This window comes from Borostomias antarcticus, assembly GCF_949987555.1.
Source record: "Borostomias antarcticus genome assembly, chromosome: 5".
Lineage (NCBI taxonomy): Eukaryota > Metazoa > Chordata > Actinopteri > Stomiiformes > Stomiidae > Borostomias > Borostomias antarcticus.
The window spans coordinates 7427614-7453121 of NC_140238.1; the positions used below are offsets into that span (position 1 = coordinate 7427614).

Sequence of the window (25508 nt, forward strand, 5' to 3'; positions counted from 1 at the left end):
CCAACACACACACACACACACACCAGCCTGGCACCGAAGCAGCAGGGCTCAGACCCAGCCATTGTCTCCAATAGGCCAGACATCAACCATCTCTCTCTCTTTCTCTCTCTCTCTCTCTGTCTCTCTCTCTCAGCTTAGCTCCTCATCAATCCACTACAGTTTGATGTCATTCCAGCTGCACCCACTGACCTGGTTGTGTACACGAGATAAAAAAAAACACGACACTGATTACTGACCATTTATTAGCCTTTCCCTGGAACTTTCTGGAGAATTTGCTGTCAAAATACAGATTAATGTGTGTACACTGGAAGAATCAATATGACGGGACATCACTCCGGCTAGATGTCTGAATCAGATGAATATTGATTCTGGAACGTTTATACGCTAAGATTATTAAACGAAAGTGACGCAAACTAAATTAAATGACAAAACATCGGCACACGGAGCATGTTTTTATAGGCTCGCTGGGGCAATACGACGCAGGTAAGTGTGGAGTGGGGGCCCTGGACTCGGGCTGGATTGGGTCATGACCAGGTTTCTGGCGGGAGGCGAGAGTGCGAGGGTACCTCCACTGGCTCTGGTCTGGTAGCGCAGACAACATCCATTCAAGCGAGCGAGGCTAGCCCTACCCCTACACCACCCCCACCCCCCCCCCCCCCCCGCCCTGGCCCCGTGCCACAGCAAATGTTGGCCTTTAATTATACTATAAATCAGAGGCTGGGTGTATTTTCATGCCGTCTGCTGTTGTGTGCGCAGCGCTGACACAATGAAAGCCAGGCCCTCCTGCCACGGGCCCTGAGGGGGGGGGGAGGGAGGGAGGGAGGGGGGGGGCAAGTGGGAGGGACAGGGGTTCATGGACAGAGGTAGTCAAGTGAGCCCAGGCTGCCAGGTTCTGTGCAATCCACTGCTCCCCCCCCCCTTCCCCGTTCCCAGGTTGTCTTGGACCAACAGTTGTCTTGGACCATCCAACCATCACTAAATCATAGGAATCGCATTCTAATCTAACAGTCTACCCATTCTAATCTATCAGTAACAATCTACACATTCTAATCTAACAGTATTAGTTCTTAATGAATCGGATATTATCCAGCCACATTGTTTTGTCTGCTCCGAGGTTTTGTTTGGTTCCCTGGACCTCAGTACACATGTGTTCAGGTCTTGGCAAACAGAGAGTCTTTTCCCTTGTGCGCTACACTCCTCGCTTTCCGGACTTGCCCCCACTTACGACCACAGCCCAAATGCCTTGTAAGTTATGTTGTAATGCTGCAATTACCCAGCAATCTATGTTTAATCAAGCATAGAGCCATCATTATTAATTTTTTACTAGTTGTAGAGAATGTTCCCAGCCTAAATAGCTGAGGTACATGCTTTTTCATATTTCCTGTTTGCCAGTACCGTAAAGTGTTCCAAATGGGCAATGCATCTTGCGTTTAGACAGGCCCTTGATTGCACTCGCATTCTTCTCTTAAACAATATAAGACAGGGGTGGGGATATTCCCTGTGGGATCAGGGGGACACTTGGAGATCACAGATGTCTTAATCTCAGACCTCTCTATCTGTCTCTCTGCTGTTTCTCTCTCTCTCTCTCTCTCTCTCTCTCACTCTCTCTCTCTCTCTCTCCCTCCCTCTCCTAGACGTGGATGAGTGCAGTAAGGACAGTGTGTGTGTCAGGGGTCGGTGTGTGAACACTGACGGCTCCTACCTGTGCCTATGTGAGATCGGCTTCAAGTTCTCCTCGGACACAGCCGACTGCGAGGGTAAGAAACCTCTCTCCCACCCTCCCCTCCCTCCCTCCCTCTGCCTCTCCCCCCGAAGGAACCCAACATCCCGCACGACACGCCAGAAATAGCTGCCTGAACCGCCACTCCACATTTCCATCCTTCTGTGCCTTGCGTGGCAGTGCCATGGCTATGATTGATTATGTATAGCCTACGGCATGTCAATGTGGTCCGCCTCCGCCAGCCTGGTGAGACGGCAGGGTCCTGGACGCTGTGGCTGGCTCCCTGCGGCTGGGGGCCTGCGGTCGGGGGCCCGCGGCCATCGGGGGCTCCCGGTTACTCCGCCGAGGGAGCATGAATTACCCCATTGTGATTCCCGAGGTGTTTCTCCCTCTGGAACGTCTCCCCGTGCTCCTTGGCGAGTTCTTCAGCTGCTGTGCTAATATTGTTCTTGGCCGCGCCCGGGGGGGGAGGGGATGGGGGGGAGGGGGTGGGGAGGCTGCCGCTGAGCTCACCGAGGACAGCGACGCCGCAGGCCTCCTGGCCATCATCACACTGCGAGGGGCGGACGATGGATGGGATTCTGTGTGCGTGTGTGTGTGTGTTGTTTGGCCACCGTGGTGTGTGCGTGTGTGTGTGTATTAACTGGATACCGGTTAACAACATCTGTCTCTTCTCCCACACCGCAGACCAGAACGAGTGTAAGGAGTTCGGCAGCTCCGTGTGCGGCACCTGGCGCTGCGAGAACACCATCGGCTCGTACCGCTGCTTCATGGGCTGCCAGGCGGGCCCGGACGGGGAGGTCAACCCAGACTGCGGTGAGCAGACTCGCTAGAACCATCACTGGAGCGAACAGCTGAAAAAGGAGGCAACTCCGGCAAGACACGGACTGTCTGTTGTCTTTCGTTCAGCTTGGGAGAAAGGAGAGCAGAGAGTTTGTCCGAGTGTAGCGCTCCACATTCTCCCCTTAGTGCGCACGCAGTCTCTCACGCTCAAACACTCACTCACACGCACACACACCTCCCCACAGAGATACTGATATCTCCCTGGCACTCACAAACAAAGGGTCTCATGTGAATCAAGCCCTATCAGGTGCACTGGGGGATTTCTGGGTACGGGGAGGAGGGGAGGTGGGGGGCCTCAAGGTGAAATGGGTCCTGAAATTGAGCCGCTGCAGAGAGGGGAGAGTTTGTCGTCAAGCGAGGCCTGATAATAGCTGTGTGGGTCTCATCCTCCGCACAAAGACGCTAATGGAGGGCTGGCAGCGACGCCGGGCGGCTTGGAACATAATCCCAGCTGCTCCTCTCCCCAAAGTGGGACTTGTGGTTTTCTGAGAGGGTACATCCTGCATTAGCCCCTCCCCCTCCTCCTCCTCCCTCCCTCCTCCTCCCAGATGGACACGCCCCTCACCTGGGCCGGCCCGGGAGGGGCCCCGGCCACAGCTGGATGTACCGTTTCCGCAGCCAACAACAACAGCAAATCATCTCTGTGACGGCGAAAAACACAAGGGCGCCTGTGTGTTCGCTGGCAACGGCCGGACGGTTGAGCCGCATGTGTTCGACCGTTAAAGAATTATTGCAATGTCTGGGATTGTGTTACTCCGAACACAGTTCTCATGTGCTGCTCCGCGGCAGCAGTGTGTGTAGACGCAGTGTTCCCCCGGCCGTCTGCGTCGGTAAACATCCTAGTCGGTGCGCCAGAGCGCATTCCTCGGCTCTGTTTTGCAAGACGCCGTATCTGACACTGAACCAAACAGAACACGGCCAAGCGTTTCCTCACGACCCCGACGGAGTCCAAGCAGGCAGCGCCCGGGAAGCGTGGAAGGGGGATGTATAGCTGTGTAGTAGCGATGTATAGCTGATGTATGGTTGATGTATGGTTGTGTATAGTAGTGACGTATAGCTAAGTGTTCTGAGGCCGTTCGCGTCTGGGGGCGTGGGCGCTGAGTCGCGGACGACGAGGCGCAGCCTGCAGTATTCCCATCACCCCTGGCTCTTTACTGGCGTCACAGCGGAGAGTGGAGCCCGGAGAGGAAGCGCCCCCCACACCCGCCCCCCCCCACCCGCTGGGACGATGACAGGGGCCCCCAGCTCTCTGTGGCACTGCGTACGCACTCGATAGTGTGTGTGTGTGTGTGTTTGTGGGAGAGAGCTTGTGTGTGTGTGCGTGTGTGAGAGCGTGTGCGTGTCAACGTGAGAGCGCGTCCGTCTGGCTCCGCGGTCTGGGAGCTGGCCTGTGGTGATAGCTCCAGATCGAAAACAGCTGCCGCTCCGCTACTCAGCGCCGCTCGCCTACTCGGCTTCGTCGTTGGGTCAACGCCACCCCCCGCCCCCCCCCCCCCCCCTCCGCTTATATAGGCTCAATTCAATCTTAGCCCGCGTTAGCGTTCTGATGTAAATATGCGCTGCCGGTAATTGCGTTAGAGGCCCCTGGCCCTTCCTTGCCGTGTTGTTGTGTAACCCATCCAGTCTGACTTTGTTTACAGACATGGCTTTCTTACAGCTGCTTTCAGTAACTAGGACAGATCATGTATTGTAGGACATGATGGAATGCTCTGTTTGCGCTGGGCCTGTGGAAACCACCACCTCTGTAGCCGGACCCCCAGGGTGCCGCAACGCCACCTCCGGCTCTCCGTCCAGCGAGGCGCCCTGCTGCTGACCATCTCGCTGACCCTCCACCTCTGTTGTAGTGCCAGCTCCTCCTCCTCCAGCTACACGGAGCACGGACGTTTTCTCAGAGTCTCACACAAACACACACACACACACACACACACACACACACACACACACACACACACACACACACACACAGACCCCTTGACCCTTCACACCCGCAGCCCCGGGACCTGTGTGATGGGAGGACCAAGCCTCATCTTTCTCTCTCTCTCTCCCCTCCTCTCTCCACTGCACACAATAGCCACTTGTTTCAGTGCATGCTGGGAAGTAGAGGGAAGGTGTTGCCGTCACCCCAATAAAGCTTCCAGAGGGGGGGAGCTCAATTACATTCCGAGACGCTTGTGTCTGCTTGTTAAAAATCATCAAATATTTAAGACGCGGCCAGAAGCAGTAATTTTGCTGTTTCTCCGAGGGGCGTTGTTTTATTTTTTCTCACGGGCCTCCGGTGAGGGCGGCGGTTGTCTTTGGCTCCGCTCGCCACACTCATTATGCGGTCGTAATACCAAAGGGGACGAAAACTGTTTTTTTCTCCCTTAGTTTGAGCATCAGCTGCAACTGTTGGGTAATTCTGCTCCAGCATCCACACTATGCTGCACTGTACACTGGGTCCGTGTGGCCGCCGTTGTGTGAGAGCAGAAGGGCGTGTTCTCTTTCATGTGCATGTTTGTGTATGTGTGCATGCATTTGTGTGTGTGCGTGTGTGTGTGTGTGACTGTATTTCCACTCAATCCAGTCGGTTCTGCCACAACAGAGCATTGTGGTTCTAGACTCGGCTGGTCTTTGGTAATCGGCCGGTACCCACGGCCCGTAAATCTGTGGTCAGTCACGCCCCTCCTTCCACCTCCCCGCCTGTCTAACCTGTAGAAATGTGACGGCTTTGACTCGTTGATTTACGACACCGCTGACCAGGCCTTCGCCGGACCATGGGCTTCTTAACAGAGACGGTTTGACCTGGGGTCATTCGGGGTCAGTGATCAAACAGCAGATGAAACACAGGGACACACTCCTCTGTAAAACAATACCCCACCTCATCCCTGACCAATCCAAAGTGCCAAATACCCCCCGCCTAACTCCCGCCCCCACATATGGGTCCAATCATGGACTGGGGTTGCCCAGGGACTAGATGTAGTGGGGGGGGTTTGACGGTGAGCCAACAGTCAGCGAGCCTCACACTCCGCTTCCATGTGCTCCGTGTTAGCGCGTAGTCCTGGGACCTCCACTTAACCTCCCCGCCTGACCTGCCGCCGCCACCATCGTATCTCCTCCCAGGAAGCCCGGGGCCTCCGGGGGTCACGCCGGCCCGCTAGGAAGGGTGGCTAATGGAGCAGGTGGCCCCGTCAGCTCACCGCCTCCCGTCCAAACTGAACTCCTCACCCCTCTTTTCCCGCCTCGAACCCCTCCCCTCCGGTCGTCCAGCGAGTCTCGCATGCTTCCTGACGTAACGGCTGCGATCGAGGCATGGAAAGAGGAAGTGAGGCAACAGCTTCCTGCTGGCGCCTGACAGAAGAGTCAGACCATGCATTGTGCATTTCCTACGGGTTATTAGGCCCCGGTTCCGTGATTAACATACTTGTACGGTGTACGCTCTCGCCGGACAGACAGCCCTAATTGGCCCGTTTAGTAATGCTGTCACTCTGAGGGCTCCGGCAACATCGCCGGTCTGAGAAAACCCATGGAAAGTCCATTACAGAAAAATGCGGCCGGAGTGCTCGCCTTCCTGCCCCGGGATGATGGTTGATAGCGTCACGGCGGCGTGCTGAACATGTGGAACCAGGCATATTTGTTCCGTGTGTTTCAGATGGGTGCAAACCTCGAGCACGGGCGCTGATTATTTCACGTAGCAGCTGAAGGGCTAGATTAGCCTTCCTGAGAGACCTCCCGGCTGGCCGTGCGGAGCTGGCTCCGACGCCACAAAAAAAGCCTCCCACTTAAGAGACCGCTCGCACACACGCGGAAACGTTTCCTCGCTCGCCACGATACTCCTCACCTTACCGCTGGCCCGCGGCCCGTTCTCCAGGTCGGGGCTGTGGGGGCGATCGTTTCCATTCCGTCAGGCTATACAATACACAGGATTCGCCGCAAAACTTTTGAACTGAAAAACAGTTGGAAACGCATTCGCCTTCCTGAACTACTGTTTGTAACGCCAATGTTTTGGCTATTTGCATTTCACGTCTTCTCATTTTAAAAACGGTTTGGCTCACTCGTGTAGCACTAGTTCAAGTTATCAACTTGCTTATTTTGGATACTCAAACACTGTTTTTGGACAACGGACAGCCCTGTTGAGCCCCAGGCAGTTTCATGAGCCTGTGGTGGTTTGCCATGTCCTCAGTCCCCTGTCCTCTGCCAGAGGAGTCAGGCTAGCGCTGCTCTGTGGTGGTGACAGTTCGCCTGTCCTCCCGCGAAACTCCACAGAACACACTCTTCTATAATGGAGCTGGAGGGCCCAAGCCAAGACCCCCATCCTCCTACTGACTGGATTCCTCCATGCGGTTTCTCTGGCCCACTCGTCTCCCGTCTCCGACGATACAGTGTTTTATGAGAGATCAGAGACGGAATAAAAATATGTGAATGTCATTTCATTTTTTTCTCTTGCCTTCTATGAATCAGCTTTCTTTTACGTGTCCTAGGCACCAGTGTATTTTCATACACTCCCAGATAGCCTCAAAGATGACGTCCTGAAGTTAGTGTGTATCTACTCTACTAGTTAGCGTGTATACTGTAGTCTTTGTGTCTCGTCCAGTGGTGTAGTGGAGGGTATACAGAGTATACCCACTTCTTTATCCATGGACCCACAGTATATACACTTCTTTAAACACCACTAATGTAAAAACTAACATCTCTGTTACAGTATACCCACTTCTTTAGTCAGAGTAGTCAATAGGCTAACCACTTCTTTAGTCACCACTACACCATTGGTCTTATCCCTTTGTTTAATTCAGGAGATACAGCATCAGACCACAACACATAATCCACATTCCCACCACACACTCTATGAAAGATTAGCTTTTGCTGATTCTGGCAGTATGTTGAAAAGAGCATTAAACCACATGTGGTCCCTAACAAAGGAAAGATTATCAAAATTACCTCTCAAATTCCTTTAAGTGCTGACTTCTCTCTGAGCTTTTGCTCCTCTGTGCTTTAGAGCAAGAGCACATTTGAGAGCTAAAGAGAGTTGGAGCATGAGGGAGGTCACATAACGTGCTGACATGTCAGTGCTAAAGCAGGTCGACACTGACCAGCGCTTCATCTGATCGACCAGAGGGCAACCGTGAAGACTGAAGCATGATCAAATTCTGTGTTTGTTTTTCGAACAATTATAATCAGCCTTGCCTCTTTAACGCTATCTGCCTTTGGCCCCTGAACTGGACACTGGGCGCCAAGTAATATTAAATTATGTATAGAAGAAATTGCTAACAAATGTTCGCTTAAACAGAGAGTGGTTGGAAATCAGTTCTAGTATTGTATGGCTCAGTGTTAACAGCTTGAACGCTCCATGCCTCTCTCTCCCCTCACGCATTGCATTGTACACACAACAAGGTCTTTCCCCGAACTTCATTAAACATGCTTTATGATCTATGGCCATGCATGCGAGCGACTGCAGCGGGTTGCCAGGTTTCAGCCTTTCCCCCCCTTTCGCATCCTGAATCGGTCCAGATCAGCTCCCTTGCTCCAGTTTGTTACACGGGGACATTCTTTGGCATTGCAAAAGGCCTCTAAAATGTCAAACACATCATATCATCGCATTAACAATGATCCGTTGATGTACACGGAGAACAATGCTGGATACCAGAAATGTTGCTCCGAATCTGCATTCAAGCCAAAAAGATAATGGTATTTAACCATAGCCGTCCACACCAGACTTGAATAGACTGAAGTGGCTCATGTGAATGTGGAGGCCTCTCTTTCTCTCCCTCCCTGGAACCCAGTCCCCGCTGTTACATAATCCCCACTCCCTAACCCCAGTAAGTGAGCAACAAGTCACTTCTCACTCCATAGAGCGCACCAGAGGGAACGCCGGATCATGAAGGGTTCCAGATGCTAGTTTTACTCATTCTGTATCCACACACAGTAAAAGGGGCCGTACATTCACTGGGTTCATTGACAGCCATCTGAGCCAGCAAAATTGACTCATCATCATCTTATTATCGGGGTCCCCACAAAGCTGTAAAAGGTCCAATTCTTTCCACCTATTAATCCACCCCCCTTGACATGTTATGATGGTGATGATTGCTATTGTTATTCTAAGTCGTTGCGGTAGTAGTGTTTATTTTAGTATTGCCTCCCGCCTATTATAAAGCCAGTCATGTGAAATGGTGAGCCGTAGCAGGGAGACGCGGTGATCTACAGTATGACGTTGACCTCACCCCCCCCCCCCTTTGCTCCTCTCTCCAATGCAGATATCGACGAGTGTGTGAACGAGACCATCTGTGGGGACCACGGCTTCTGTGAGAACATGGACGGCTCGTACCGGTGCCAGTGTGACTTGGGGTACACCAACCCGCCGGGGGACATTGCCCAGGCATGTGTGGGTATGTTACCGCCCGCGCTCTTACCGAAAGCACGCCTTATCTCTTCTTGTTGCCATAACTTTAGTTGCGATAAATATCTCCGCTCTTTTAATATAATAAGAACAAATGGGATCGTCTGCATGTGTGTGTGTTCATCATGTGTATCTGATGCACCCCATGACTCCTCTCTCTCTCTCTCTCTCTCTCTCTTCCTCTCCCGTCCTGGTCAGACGTCAATGAGTGTGAGATGAGCATGGCGCTGTGCGGGGAGGCCCTGTGTGAGAACGTCGACGGCAGCTTCCTGTGCATCTGCCCCAGCGACAATGAGGAATTTGATCCCATCGCCAGCCAATGCCGCTCACTGGGTAACTCAACACACACACAGACTTACGGGACTTAACTCTCCAGCCCGTTACAGGGAAATGTAGTTTGTACTGCCTTAATGAGCCGTTTCATACTATCCAAATACAGTATCTGGGTGAATAGGTCCATAGTCCATACGACTAGTCTTTCTGGTTGCTGAGGCTGTCTCCATTCTGTAGGATTGGATGGGGGTTAAAGGAGTTGTTTGGTATTTAGCATTATAAACCATGTTATAAGGTTAGTTATGATCATATACAACGGTCCATATAAAATTGTTGAGTGACTTTGCACTCTTGAGATATTAAGTAAGTACACAATGGATCTCTATGGGCATATACATGTACCATAGAGATCCATTATATGGTCAGCTAATGGTTTTATACATGTATATGCCCATTGGGATCCATTGTGTACTTAGCTGTGACATGAGCAATGAGCACTAATATCTCAAGAGTACACAGTTTGTCAAAAATGTTATAAGACCGTTGTATATTATCTTAAATAACCTTAAAACAGGGCTTATGATGCTAATATACTAAACTACTCCTTTAAGATGTTTCCCTCGTAGGTTACGTTAGTATGAATATGAGAAAAGTATTCGGATTGAGCACAGCTCCCAAGCTCATCCTCAGGGTCAGTTCTCCGACCACAGTCATTTTTAAATGTGCTCTATTACTACAGTTTGAGCTGAGTACAGTTGAGTTGAAATGAAAAAAGACAAATTAGCATAATGTACTACTAGTCGGGGCACCTTGAGAACATCTCTCACTGCAACACTAACATGATCTGATATAGACTCTGATACATAATTATGCAAGGCAAAAAAAAAAAAATAACACACCCACCTCTCTACCTTGTGTGTGAATCTGGCCTAAGCGTGTGTGTGTGCGCGTGTTTGCGCATGTGTGCATGTGTGCACGCGTGTGTGTGCGCATGTGCTTCTCGTTGGCCGTTTAAACCCCAGCTATGCCTTGTGTACTTTCGTCCGGCGCATTCCGCTGTTTGCTTTGGACGTGCGCTAATCAATCATGTGAGACTGAATGGGTCGTTGTCTCATATGCCAGTGTTTCCATTTGGCTAAGCCCCGCTGCTTAGGGCTGAATGCCGGAGCCCACGCCTCGCCTGTGGACAAACGAGCGCGCTCAGCAGTGGCAGCTGAAGGTATGCGCCGTCCGCGGGCGACACAGAAGGAGACGCTCTCCTGGCGCTGACGGCCGCGGCGGGCCCCGCAAACTGACTCGCGTTGTTGTGGCAGTGATGGATGATGGTGTGAGATGAGTCTCGCAGTGATCCCTCGTCCTGGAACATTCTAGAACTATTATAGCCACCTGATGAAGGTGTCTACCCTGGGTCCAGATGTTCGAACCCGCCCGCTCCAAAGTTAACTGATTCTTGACGTTCTCAGAGGAGTGTAACGAGTTGACATTCTGTCTGATATCAGGCTAGAAGGTCTCTGTACCAACTACTGACGTGTTGTGAAAAATAAACGTGTTGTAAATAGCTTTCAATTGCAAGTGAAGAAGACAGTGTGCTGGAGTCATTTATTTTATAACAATAGCCCCCACCCACCACCATTTAATTACTGACCCAGTCAGGAAATTCTAGGTACTGTCTTTGTGTTCGAAGTATAGACTTACTGTAGTAACGGTGTAGTAAATTCACTGACGGTCGATGTCTACACAGTGTATACAATCTGCTGTTCATCGGTACTGAGTGATCCCTCCTAACATCTGTTTCCCATAACGAGCGGTGTTATCGTCTCTCCTGCCGCAGCTGAGATGGACGCCAAGCCCACTCCGCCCGCCGCCTTCCCCTCGGCGGGGAAGAGGAGGGAGTGTTACTACAACCTGAACGACGCCAACTTCTGCGACAACGTGCTGTCTTACAACACCACCAAGGAGGAGTGTTGCTGCACGGTGGGCTCCGGCTGGGGGGACAACTGTGAGATCCACCCCTGCCCCGTCCCAGGGAGAGGTGAGAGGACGGACGGACGCGGAGACGGTGGACGAGGGGCGTCCGCTAAAACAGAGTTGGGCCGCGTCAAATATATCGATCAAAGAGATCGTCTCGTCTGTCTGATATATGATGATTATTGGTGGTATCAAAGTATCAATGGCCGAAGAGGACAGTAGCTTGCTGGAACTGAATTGTAGATCAGATTCAACGTTTATTTACAGTAGTACAGTAACAGCATACAGATATCTGGGTCAGTCACAGAGAAACACTTTGGCAGTCAGCGCCAACCCTGATCAGACAACGTGGTAGTCAGTTTGTCCCACTTTTATAGTCGGTGGTCGGTACTGTCCATACAGTATACATAGTTTCAGTCCAATGGCTAGAGCTCTCTCCAACTATGACCTTATACACCAGTGGGCAGTGTGCTCCTTATGGATGTACCCTTGATCTCGTCCAGACACTTGACCATAACCAACTAAGGCATGTATATGTTCTTGTGCTGAGAATAGCTAAGGCACTTGAGACAGAAAAACCTCTTATCACTGTCCATCCCTTGTCTAAGCGTGTCCCGTTTGTCCCTCCAGAGGAATATAACCAGCTGTGTCCCCACGGCGGAGGCCTCCTGTCCCAGGTGGTGTCCTCTCCCCAGAGTGTGGAGCAGCAGCCCTTCAGAGGTACTCATCTCCGTTTATACGCCATGTCCTCCAGCTATATGCGCTACCGTTTGGAGCTCAGTGCACCTGAGGTTTCACTGTTTTTTTTTACTCTCCCTCCCCCTCATAACTTTGTACTCGGCACAAAGAAAAGTGCTGCCTCAGCTACTGCCTTTATACTGCTTTTTAGCCGCCCGTGGCAGCTAAGAAAAAAAAAAGATAAAGACACACCAGTCGTTTCCCGCCTCGTTTATGGCCCTCGCCGCGCCGTTAGCCCTGTAAGGCTGGAAGGGATGCCTGCACATCCAGCTCATTAACCGCAAGTGTTGCGCAGCTCTGACAGCTTGTTCTAATAGAGAGGCCGTAACAAGCAGCGCCATCGTTTCTCAGAGAGCGTGCGAAGCGCTTAGCTACAATGTACACAACGCCGTGGAGATTGTACATATGTGCTGTTACGCTAAGCCCGTTGAGTGCGTATCATTGGGAAAGTGTATCGTGCCAACGGGGGATGTGTATGTGCATTTGTCAAGTGGCTATTATTCTTCATAATCCCCCCCTCCACCCTTCTCTCGGGTGTTCTCTCCGTTTCCAGACATAAACGAGTGCGAGATGTTTGGGCCGGACATCTGTAAGAACGGCCGCTGCTCCAACCTGTTCTCCACCTACTCCTGCTTCTGTCGCAGTGGTTTCTACTACGACAACATCCGGCTGGAGTGTGTGGGTGAGGACGACCGTCGCTCGTGTCCTCTCTTCTGTTCCATCTCAAAACGTTGGACTAAAATCTTCAAGGCTTGATATATATGTATGTGTGTGTGTGTGTGTGTGTGTTTTCCAGACTATGACGAGTGCGAGACAGAGAAGGCGTGTGTGGACGGCGTCTGTGTGAACACCGCCGGCTCCTACAACTGCTTCTGCAGTCCTCCCCTGGTCCTGGACGCCACGCGCCGTCACTGCATCAGCATCAATGTCACAGAGGGTGAGACACACACACACACACACACACACACACACACACACTCACCGCTCCATCAATGAGTCTCTTGCACACACGGTCGTGGATTCGTCTGTATGCATTCATACCTTTCATATTTAACATTCCTTCCTGTGCTCCATCCATCCCTCCCTCCCTCCTCCCATTCATTCTCATTCATTCCTTCCTTCCTCCCCTGGTGCACAGAGAGCCAGGAGTTAGACGAGGACATCCACCTGGACATTTGCTGGCAGGGCCTGCAGGATGAGCATGTGTGCTCCCAGCCCCTCCTGGGGCGCCGCACCACCTACACAGAGTGCTGCTGTCTGTACGGCGTGGCCTGGAGCGAGCATTGCGCCTTCTGCCCCACGAAAGACTCTGGTGAGAATGCGCTCCCTGATCTCTAGGGGGCAGCACTGACATAGCGGTTTTATCGTCCCCCACCCGTTGACAGCCAGGTGGTGGGGGTGGGGGGACTTTAAGTTGGACAGTGTCATGAGAGTGAGTGTCAGTCAGTCAGTCAGTCAGTTGGGTCAGTCCCCCTGTAGGATGGTCTTCTTCAAACGTTGTGCCCTGTTTATTAAACTCACCGTGGGAGCTACTTACAGTCGTAGTACCAAAAACCACCACAAAAGGGGCGCCTTTGCAGTGCAGTTTTCTATTGAGTACATTTAGATTTTTGCATCCAAAACAATGCTTGGTGTCTCAGACAAGTTTACTCGAGAAATAATGTACTTTCTACATCCGCATAGAGCAGAGCTTGAGGTGTTTAGCAGCCCTAGACATGCCTGTATCTCAACATTCATTATGGACTGAAGAACATACAGGTATATGGGACTTGTTTGCCAACTAGATGGAGGCATTGAGTAGGGGGGGTGGAGGGGGGAGTGGAGGTCCCAGAATCAGTGAGAGGCAGGGGGTTTGTTACCACAAGGGAACATGCATAATGGGTGCAGAACAACATGTTTACATGCAAAAGTGAGTAGTCGTACTCGTAAGTCTGAAAAAAAAAATTATATATATATATTTTGTCCCATCCCTAAAACGTGGTACACCTATATCATTCCTCATGGGGAACAAATTTGCCTTTTGGACACATGATGGATTTGGCTGCAGGTTGAAAATTTGGCTAAACCTACAAAAAGTTTATTCTCATAAACCATAAGTCCAATCGGTCTGAAATTTCACAATTATGTTTAGGGTGCATGTTCCCAGCTAAGGAAAACAATCCAAGATGCCAGAGAAACTGGCATTAAAAATAATCCCAAATAATCTTCTAGGGACCTGAAACTCACAACCATGTTTCACCCTGTCAAAGCATTTGCAGAAATCTCAAAGAACAAGGAAATTACAGGCATTTCGAATTTGACCATTATGGCAGGAAGCTAATGCTAATATAGTGATTTAAAACATTTTTTCATGAACGCTTGAAACACTCTTGGGCATTGCAATCATCAAGTGTGATAAAAATAACAAGTGATTAAGTTAAAAAATGGACAATTTGCAGCGTGACAAAGTTGGCACTAAGTACTGCTGGCGTACTAAGGTGGCGTAACCGCAGGACGCCGTCTCATTGCCGCTTTGCGGCTTTAATTTGATCTTATTTTTTTCGCAGGCTGCTCAGACACACACAAGATATATTACTGTAACCTTTCCCAAAAACTTGCGAGAATACAATTATATAATTGATTCAATTTTGTGGACAAGGATATATGGCATATACTGTATTTACCTAGACAATTGAAAAATGTGTTCTGGCTAAATTCTTCCTGTGTGTGTGTGTGTGTGTGTGTGTGTGTGTGTGTGTGTGTGTGTGTGTGTGTGTGTGTGTGTGTGTGCGTGTGTGTGTGTGCGTGCTTAGATGACTACGCCACAATGTGCAACCTACCCAGGAGAGGCTCTGACAGTCTGCGGGAGAGGCCAGGCTATGAGTATGGCCCCGAGGTGCCTGGCGGTACCGAGGGCCCCTACAGCCCATACTGGGACAACTACGGAGGGCCTCTCCCAGGGGGCGGCACCTACTACAACCCAGGGGTCCCCCACGGTCTCCCCCTCTTCACTGACTCCAATAACGACTACGGCCTCCGGGAGAGAGAGCCGCCTCTCAGGGTCCCCGTCTACAGGCCACGGGAGTTCCAGCCACAGCCCCTTAGCCCTTACAACGGTAGCTACACCCCAGTTCCATCCTTAACGGCTGCACACAGACACGCGCTCGTGTGTTATTTAAGTCCATCTCAGTTACAAAGGCGCTGACCCGCACGAGTACCCTAACCGCATTACGATGGCATTGAGTCCCCTTTTTTCCCGACGCTGTCCAATCAGATCGCTACGACGGCTTCGAGGGTCTCCGGGCGGAGGAGTGCGGCGTCCTGAACGGCTGTGAGAACGGCCGCTGCGTGCGCGTGAGGGAGGGCTACACCTGCGACTGCTTCGACGGCTTCGAGCTGGACCTCAACAAGATGGCCTGTATCGGTAAGGTCTCTCTCTCTCTCTCTGTAGCTACAGTGTTCCACAACAGAACCGACCACACACAGTCAGGTTCTCCTCTGTTGGCGTTCCAACTCAAGATACAGTACAGTTGTTTCTGGGAACTGGTAGAAACATAAGAGAATGTGCTGTCGGGATCCATTTGATCTCCTTGCATCCTTTCCACGTTTGAAAATGAGCCTGCATGGTACAGGGCCTTGCGATCGAACCATGAAGAGGGTTTTACACAGGTTTAAGCTTTTGGAAGACAGGTCTTTGGGTTCTCTTCAATGAAATTGCTCCTCACATGATATCACGCAGCCTGAAGGAGAGGCATTCCCTTTTACAATCTTGCTTTAGTTATGTTAGACGATGTGAGCCTGATCAAAGTTTCCCTTCAAGGGAATTGCACTTTAGACTTTTGTCTGAACTTACGAGACACCCCCTTGCCAGGGGGGGAAAAAAGGGCCTTGACTCGCGGCCACGGCATGTAATACAAGGGATATTACAAATTTTAAAAGTGCTCTGTTTGTTTTAGTTTGAAAGAGGAACCCTCGTCTCGTAATGATGTGCTAAGATTACAGTATGGTGCTGGAATCTGCCGGCGGACACGACCATCAGCTCCAAGGCTGACAGCTTTCCCACAACACACAACCGGCACTCTAACTGTGTGGCTCGACAGGCGTGTGGTCTGCTCCGAGCGTTATAAATACCACCCCCCCACTCCCACCCCCACCCTTCCCCTGCAAGACGAGAAAATAAGAAGCGCGTGAAGGCCAAGAAGGAGATGGAGATTTTGTATACATATTATTCTCAATTTAAGCAATACCATGTGACTCACTGGTGTGTCAGGTGTTGGACAGGCGAATGTCAGGGTCAGACATGCAACATGACGACATGCTTGATTAGTGTCAGCGATCAGAGATAAGACGTCCTGTCTGTCCAGATATCGCATTACGCAAGACGTGGAAGGAGAGACATGGAGAGAGAGACGGGGAGAGAGACAGAAAGGCGGAGAGAGAGTTGAGTGAGGAGGCCAAGGGGATTATGAAAGAGTTTGGAGAGAAGTGATTTCAGTGATATGAATCATTTGGTCTATCCTCCTTGTCCAATCGCTCTCACCCACAGGCCTGCCCTGTAGCACAGTAGTAGTAGTAGTAGACATGTGGGGAGAACAGCTGCCGCCGCCGCTATGAAATGTCTCCCTCCTCGCCGCTAACGCCGCGTGTCTCCTTTTCCCGCAGACATCAACGAGTGTGAGGACATCAGCGACAAGGTGGCCCTGTGTAAGAACGGGCTGTGCACCAACACGGAGGGCTCGTACAAGTGCAGCTGCCTGCCGGGCTTCCAGGCCTCCGCCAAGCCCCACGAGTGCATCCCAGAGATCCCCGAGGTGGGCTCCAGAGAGGCAGCGGGGAACTGAGTCAGGACGTCTCTGTCTGTCTCCCTGGCCTCCCCTCCGTCAAGTACTCCTCCTTCAAGTACTCTCCCCCCCCCCCCCACCACCATCCTCATCTGCTCCCTTCCAGGGCCTGGCACTAAACCTCCAACAGTGACGCTGCAACGTCTCCACACACACACACACACACACACACACACACACACACACACACACACACACACACACACAGCAGGGGACCAGGACCTCTACAGTTGAATGTATTCCATGGGATTCAGTATTTCTCAAGATTCGCGTTTGCCTCAAAGGGATTTTATGAGGAGTGACCTCGTTCTCCAATAACCCCAAACGTTTGATGTGCAGACTCCCATTGATTCGTGCCATTTGTCTTTTTTTTTCTTTTTTTAATTTATTTCCTTTATTGGACGAGGCTCTGCATAGTTAGGAAGAGAACCATTTCAGAGAGCGATTCATGTCGTCTTATATGTCAGACCAACTGGGGGATATGGAACGAGTGGGAGGTAGATCAAACCGAGGGGGGTCGTCATATGCATGCAGCCACCTACAGTCATACAGATACAGTCACTTTTTATGCATATTGCAGCATGAAATTCTATGTAAAACCACTTAAAACAACAGGGGAAGTCACTTCCATACCACTGATTTGCCTCTGTGGAATGAAGCCTTGACATGGACCCCCCCCACGCCACCCTCTCCCTCTCTCTCTCTCTCCTCCTCCCTCTCTCTCTCTCTCGCTCTCTCACTCACCCGCTCTTACTTTATGTTCAACGTAAGGAAACAGACTTTGGGTTTCTCTGGACATTGCCTAGACATCCTCACAGGCAGCACCCTGTGAGGGGCGAGGCGGTCTGACGCAACAACCGACCGGGATGTGGGCTCGACCCCTTCTATCGCCCGCCGGCCCCAGGTCATCTCTCGTCACCCGCTGCCAGAACAAACCCTGGACATTGTTGGAGCATTGCATGGGAATGGAAAGACTGTAAATGTATATGATGAGCTATGTAATATTTCTGTAAAGGGTCCGCCAGCCCTCTCCCCCCCTACATGGCAGATATACAGTACAAGATTTCAGGAGTGGATATGGATTCACTTCTCTACATGCATGTCCCACGGTTAGATTTGAATGTTTACATTCAACCAGTCTCTCAAGCACTCGCGCGTCTTCAGGTCCCACGTCAGAGCGTGTTCCCACGTCAGAGCGTGTTCCTACGTCAGAGCGTGTTCCCACGTCAGAGCGTGTTCCCACGTCAGAGCGCGTTCCTACATCAGAGCGTGTTCCTACATCAGAGCGTGTTCCCACGTCAGAGCGTGTTCCCACGTCAGAGCGCGTTCCTACATCAGAGCGTGTTCCTACGTCAGAGCGTGTTCCTACATCAGAGCGTGTTCCTACGTCAGAGCGTGTTCCCACATCAGAGCGTGTTCCCACGTCAGAGCTTGTTCCCACGTCAGAGCGTGTTCCCACGTCAGAGCGCGTTCCTACATCAGAGCGTGTTCCTACATCAGAGCGTGTTCCCACGTCAGAGCGTGTTCCCACGTCAGAGCGCGTTCCTACATCAGAGCGTGTTCCTACATCAGAGCGTGTTCCTACGTCAGAGCGTGTTCCTACGTCAGAGCGTGTTCCCACGTCAGAGCGTGTTCCTACGTCAGAGCGTGTTCCCACGTCAGAGCGTGTTCCTACATCAGAACGTGTTCCTACGTCAGAGCGTGTTCCTACGTCAGAGCGTGTTCCCACGTCAGAGCGTGTTCCTACATCAGAGCGTGTTCCTACGTCAGAGCGTGTTCCCATGTCAGAGCGTGTTCATACGTCAGAGCGTGTTCCTACGTCAGAGCATGTTCCCACGTGTTCGTCTCTGATTGACAGGAGAAGGTATGCTGAGAAGGTTTGGGATACTTTGTACAGATCTAGTACTATGTATTATTTTTGTTACATATTCTAATAATGCATATAGTGCAACCAATATTTTGACAAAAAGAACAAAAAAAAGATATTCATTCACTATTACAGTGTAGCTATGTAGATTTATATATTTCTGTAAAAATGTTTTAAACATATCTTTTTATGTACGAGAAAAGTGGTTTACACTGTACCAGAGGAAGTGTGTGTATCCTGCCCTGTGGAGCAGACATTGAAATGTAATTTTAGGAAATGGCTGCGCTGTTCTTAACACAGACCCAATGTGGCGCCAATGATCCTACAAAGTTCATTACAAAGACAAATGCTTTTTCAAATGCAAGCACCAACCGTTCTGCTATAACAACTCTCTATGCCTAGATATTAGGCTGTGATTGTCAAATGAACATTATATGCTTTTCAATTTATTTGTTTTTCTGGGATCAGCATGTCATATTTTAATGAGTCACTTTCAATATACACTTTTTTGTAATATAATTTTCAGTCAGATAATCATACAGCAATGACCGATAGATTGATTCTCTGACTGAAGAGTTCTTGCCAGCACTCGAACATAAAACATATCTCACTTTTATTAGGAAGTCGTGTTTGTTATGACTGATGCCCTTGACCTGCATTCAAAGAGAAGAAGCGCACAGTCATGCAGCGGTGGCCATGGAGGTTGCTCTCTATCTGTATACTGTATGATTCATCACAACACAGCTAGATCAAGTCTTACATTGAGGTCAAACAAATTGTGAACATTTCATGGATATTGGGCTATTTAAAGCATTGTAAACCACATAAACTGTGAGGAATTATGTGGTGCATGCTGTGTTCAATGAAAACATGTTCATTTTGTTTACCTCTTGACTGTAATCACTACCAGTCATCAAAATAAAAATTGAAAATATCTTTATTTCTTCGTCCCTTTACCTTTGATATTGCACATTGTTTCATATTCAGAGTCTGTGTGTCATAGACCAATTTATTAGGCGCATGTTTCCAAATCTACCCAACATTACTAAGGCTCTGGCATCACCTGGTGGCTGTATATGGCAAAACACACAGCAAACTAATTTGAGTTCCCAGAACGTTCTGGGAGCGTTATTCTTTGCAACATTTTGGTTCTCCTCAGGCTACAATGGATTTGTTCTTGAATATTATATGGAGGTGGCATTTATGTTTGAGGTTTAAGTAATGTTCTTTGAGTGTTTGCAGTGTTCTTGGAATGTTCATTGATAGCAGCATCTAAGGCAAGGGTGAGCTACTGTAGCAGGCCACAAGTTTAATTTGCTAAACTCACTCCTCAGTATAAATACCGCCCACATGCTCCATAACTGGGTAAAAGTGGTGTTTATGAGAGGTAGTCATGTGTTGGCATGTCAGAGGACCCGAGATCAAAACCAGCATGGGTGCTGATAGGACAGCGACGCAACCTTAACCTGCTTACTGGTGCTGAAGTAGCACACACACACACACACACACACACACACACACACACACACACACACACACACACACACACAGATGAATGATAGCTGACACACACACAGCATCAAACAAAAGAATCAATCAACTCAATAATTAACAATCAGCCATTGTAACACTAAACAGCACAGTGAACCTGTCCTCCCCCACCATGATTAACTTTCATTCAAAAGTGGGTGACTACCAATACCATTTTTAAACTATATATTTCAATTCTTGTACATATTTTGCTATTGTGTTATATATTTTGTATACTTGACTTTCTTACTTTAAAGGAGTAGTAAAGGGAAAATCATGTTTAGCCCTGTTTTAAGGTTACTTATGATTATATACAATGGTTCAGATCAAAAAGTTGACAAAACTAGCACTTTTGAGAAAGTCTGATTACTCTACTACCGTTTTGGTCATACAATGGATGTGGTCTATCTAAGCCTGTCGCTGCCCTCCTGTGGCCGAAAACGGTACATGCAGTCTATCACCGGTAATACACGTTTGTAGCCAACTAACAAGAACGTGGACTAAATCATACTTGGACAACAGAACGTAATGAACATTAAAATCAAACAAAGAACAGTTACTTTTAGCTACCAATAGCCTACTGTATAACCAGAGATTACATAATAGTATGAAGAAGCTATCAAAATCCCTACCGAAGCCATAGCTAGCAACATAGGGCTAACGCTAATATAGCTAGCAACATAGGGCTAACACTAATCTACCGGGCATTTCTAAATAATGATAAAACATTGTGGTAGAATCTCACCATTAAGGGATTGAACCAGTACACTTTCATCACCTTGTTCAAATATAATTATCCCTCACACTGTTATCCAACTCTATACTAGCCTAATAAAAGACTTACAACTAAAGAGCTACAACACAGTAGCTGGCGGCTAGGCTAACGTTACTTTAGCTAGCTAACATTAACGCTAGCTAGCTAACCTTAATATGTCAGCTAGCTAAGATAGCTGCCGTAACGTGAAGTAGCGTTAACATTTGAGTAGCAAATGTTCCCTCAATACACCGGACATTTTTAAAAACATGTTTTATGTAATGTTTGTATACAGCTTTACCTTTTGAACCAGAATTTACCTGACCTGTCCGGGGTGTCGTGTTGAGCTTGTCGTCAGTGACTGCAAGGGCTGCAAGCGGAATTTTGACGGTATCCCAACCAAGTTCCACCATGGGAAAAGGGAAAGGGGAGGGTGTGCCTTGCAAGCGGAATTCCGATGGTATCCCAACAGAGGTCCACATGAGTTTTACCATCAGAAAAGTGACATGGCAGGGCATCAGCACGTGTGAATGCGAGGGGAATTGAGGGGGAAAGGCTGGAGTGAAAGTATGAACATGTAGAGGTTTGGTGTATTGTCCCATAAAATCATCCCCATCGGATCTTGAACCCCTATCTCCCGGGTGGGAGGCCAATGCTTTCACCGCTGCTCTACTTGTGCAGTGGAGGTCAGTGGGTTGATTTTGGTGTCCTTCTTCCAGTCCCTTGTGTGGATTGGGGTTAGAATAAGGGTTGGGGTTGGGATAGGATGACCTATAAGGGAAGGAGAGTGGGTTGGGACAGGATCTGACCTATAAGGCAAGGTCGGAGTGAAAGGATGAACATGTGGAGGTTTGGGGTATAGTCCCGTAAAATCATCCCCATCAGGTCTTGAACCCCGATCTCCCAGGTGTAGTCCAATGCTTTCACCGATACTCTACTTCTGCAGTGGAAATCGGCGGGTTGATTTTGGTGCACTGACTCTTGTGGTGCCAACAGAGAAATGCAGGTCAACATTGACCGGAGGGAGGGAAGGAGGGAGTGATAATCGGACAAACACTATCCTAGTTGCGATGGCTTACAGTCACGCACAAAAAAATACATAAAAAGGTGACTTGATGACGCGCTTTGAAGTTGCATGTGCGGAAACAAGCAGTCACGTCACCTCTATTGTTGACCAAATGAGCAACCTTTTCCTCCTGCTACTTTGTAGATTACAAGTGTGCCCTTTTGTACTGCAGTTTAGCTGAATATTGATTTTATCATGTGTGGGCTGATTTAATCATTGTTTAGGCTTGTATTGCAGCTGCTACAACTCATCTTATACAATCTATTTTGTACCACGGTAAACTAGAGTGATGATAGTAGCCTAGCAAAATCAACCAAAAACTAAAAACTAAAAGTCAGGATTATGCAACCCTGGCTGCTGTGTGATTGAGTCATTTAAGTAGGCTAAAGACACGGTAGATCTTGTTGAGCTAGTCATTTTAAAAGTAGCTCACAAACCAAAAAAGTGTGGGCACCCCTGGTCTAGGCCTTCTTTGAGACTCAGAGGGAGATATTACTGCCTGGCCAGTCTCCAGCACCTCTCGGATCCGGCTGTGAGAGAGCCCTCCCTTCCAACACAGAAGGGTTTTCATACAAAGAGAGAAAGGATATCCGCACACTGGATTATCGCTCCCAATGCTTCAAATAAAGTTTTGCGAGTCTAATCCAGTGTGCGGATATCCTTTTCTTCTTAGATTCATATTTTTTCCCTGCCCTTGGTCCAAGCTGAGGTTGGATGTGCACACACCTCCTGTACCTCACTTTTCATACAGTCCACACTGAAAGATTAGATATTGTAGATGGCTATTGGGCACGGTGTGTGTACAGTGTACCACCATGGTGTTCTACCTTGCAATGGAGTAGACCCTAAGTGTTTGTGGGATTATAGATTCAGCGTGTTGACATCACTGCACTCCAGCACCTCTTTCACCTTCAGCAGAATTAAGTTCCAGGGTTCAACCCTGGGGTTCTGACAGAATGAACAGGTCAGAACTGTAGGAGCATTCTACAATATATGCCATAATCAGAATCAACAGGTATATATAGGGATTGAGATATCTCACCAGGCTTTTGAAGAGGGAGTGAAGAAGCTCTGCATCCTGGTTACTGTTTTACCAATGTCAGGCCATCTCTTCCTCGCCTCTGGCTTTTACTGCCCACCAGGAATCGGAGGTACAAAGGAGTGATCTTCTTATAGGCATCGTTCATCTACAAAGAGAAGCTACAATGAGGTCATTTATCAGACAGTTTTATCGTAGACGACTTACAATGTTCAGTCAGTAGTCAGATGCTCTAACCACAGATGCTCTAAGCACCTGTTTTCCACAATAAATTAAATTAAGCCCCAAACCCACTCTCCTATCCAGATCACAGAGGACCCATTCAACAATTCATTGATTTTTTTAACAAAGGTTGACAACGTCAGGTCTCTCATCACAGCCTCTCTCCTGTTTCTCTGAAGTTACCCAGGGAGAAATTGAGGCCATCACTGTCAAGATGAAATCTTATACATCTGCTCCAGGTCCTATTCCATCTGCCCCGCTGAAATCCTGCACCCCTGCTCAGTCCTTTGATCACCCAGGTGATTAACCTGTACCTCCAATCAGGCTGTATGTCCCCTGTACGGAAGACTGCTGTAATTACCCCCCTTCTTAAAAAAAAAGAAGCCTACTCTGGATCCAGAAGTTCTGGCAAATTACAGGCCTATCTCCAACCTCCCCTTTCTCTCCAAGGTGTTGGGAAAAGCAGTTGCAGCACAGCTCCAAGAACATCTTAACCTCAGCAGCCTGTTTGAGAAGTTCCAGTGTGGTTTCTGATCGTCCCACAGCACTGAAACAGCGCTACTCAGGGTCATGAATGACCTTCTGATGGCTGCTGATACCGGCTCCTCCTGCCTCCTGATTCTTCTTTTATGTTCCACATATCTGGAACAAACTTCCAGAAAACTGCAGGTCTGCTGCAACTCTCAGTTCTTTTAAATCAAGACTGAAGACTTTTCTTTTCGCCACTGCTTTTCATTAAATCAAATAATTATTCATTCATACACTGCACTGTAAGTTATATTTCTGTATTTTCTTTTTCCTGCATTTTGTTTTTTCTTTTTTTCTTTTCTTTTTTCCATTTCGTTTTATATGACATTTTATGTGTTTTTGTATGTATTTGAAGTTTATAATGTCTCATGTAAAGCACGTTGAATTGCCCTGTTGCTGAAATGTGCTATACAAATAAACTTGCCTTGGACCTGACTTCAGCGTTCTATACAATCATCCATTCCATCCTCTTCGAATGCCTCCAAAACTCTATTGGTCTCTCTGAGCAAGCGTTTAACTGGTTCTGCTCCTATTTGTCAGACAGGACAGAATAATTTCTCCCTAGAGTCATCCAGGTCTCAGACGTTCTATTCATCTTCTATGCTTCCACTCGGTCGTATCTTCATCATCCATGAAATATCATTCCATTGCTATGCTGATGACACCCAGCTGTACTTGAAAACGGCCCCAAGTCCCTCTGGTGCCTGCTCACAGCTCAACGCCTGCCTTGAGGTGACGAAGGGCATGGATGAAACAAAACTTCCTTCAACTTAACAGTAGCAAGATGGAGGTTCTACTCGTCTGCGCCCCTCACCCGGTCCAGCACTCTCCCATGGCTGCCTCGGTCTCCACCCAGCAGGTCAACAGCTCCACCTCTCCTGTCGTGCTCACATCCACCGGCGCCCCACAGGGAACAGTGATTTCCCCAGTCCTGTTTTCACTTTATACCGACAACCTGAGGGCCTCGGACAAGGCGAGTAGGCCTACGGCCGTGAAATTCGCAGATGACACTGTGTTGGTCGACACCTCCGACAGCCCTTGAGGAGGAAGTGAAGAAGCTGCACCAGCTTCCCTCCAAGTAAACGTGAGGAAGACAAAGGAGCTCCTCAGACTTCCGGAGGGCCGAGCCTGTTCCACAGCTGACACTCAATGGAGAGGTTGTGGAGAGGCTTAGCAACTACAAGGACCTTGGGACTACCATCGATAGAGGGCTGACCTTCGAGGGCAACACACAAACCATCTTCAAGAAGTGCCAGCAGCGGGCCTACGGAGGCAGAGGAATCTGGATTATGGTTTTTATTGGGATGAGATGTTGTATTGTTTAATTGAATCTAATGCGCAGACAGCCACTGCAGCGTTCATCACTGTGACATTCAGCACAATAGTCCCTTGCTAAGCTAGTGGGGGAGATCTGGCCCCAGCACAGCCCTGCAGGAGTCTCTCTCAGGGCTCCACGCTGCTCCTGCCGGCTGTGTTGGTCATCATTCATCCAGCCAGGGCCAGGTCTGGAAGCAGGTCTGGAAGCAGTTGTACTGGTCAGCCATGCATCTCCAGGTTCCTGACTTCATTTGGAACAGCAATCATGAATCAATTCATTGCTTTGATCACAGAAATATGCCAGACAAATCTGATTTGTCTCATTTTTTGGTGCAATTGCCAAGATCTGCAGTGAAGAGGTAAATGTGATTGAGGCCATACACCAAAATGCAGTATGTAGACGGCACACAGAAATGACACAAGAATAATAGTGAATAGTTTCCATCACTTTTT

At 49.0% G+C, this 25508-nt stretch overlaps 1 protein-coding gene across 1 annotated transcript in view; it reads left to right on the forward strand.

Annotated features, from left to right (window-relative positions):
- The window catches only part of LOC311309240 (latent-transforming growth factor beta-binding protein 2-like), an 87785-nt gene extending 70951 nt beyond the window's left edge, over nucleotides 1-16834 (forward strand). The window contains exons 30-41 of the mRNA XM_084438423.1: nucleotides 1635-1757; nucleotides 2408-2536; nucleotides 8791-8922; nucleotides 9132-9266; nucleotides 11038-11238; nucleotides 11805-11894; nucleotides 12466-12594; nucleotides 12709-12849; nucleotides 13051-13224; nucleotides 14705-15007; nucleotides 15166-15315; nucleotides 16554-16834. Of these exons, the coding sequence (XP_084294549.1) occupies nucleotides 1635-1757; nucleotides 2408-2536; nucleotides 8791-8922; nucleotides 9132-9266; nucleotides 11038-11238; nucleotides 11805-11894; nucleotides 12466-12594; nucleotides 12709-12849; nucleotides 13051-13224; nucleotides 14705-15007; nucleotides 15166-15315; nucleotides 16554-16732 (1886 nt within the window). The 3' untranslated portion in view covers nucleotides 16733-16834. The remainder of the gene's footprint in view (nucleotides 1-1634; nucleotides 1758-2407; nucleotides 2537-8790; nucleotides 8923-9131; nucleotides 9267-11037; nucleotides 11239-11804; nucleotides 11895-12465; nucleotides 12595-12708; nucleotides 12850-13050; nucleotides 13225-14704; nucleotides 15008-15165; nucleotides 15316-16553) is intronic.
- Nucleotides 16835-25508: the final 8674 nt, after the last annotated feature.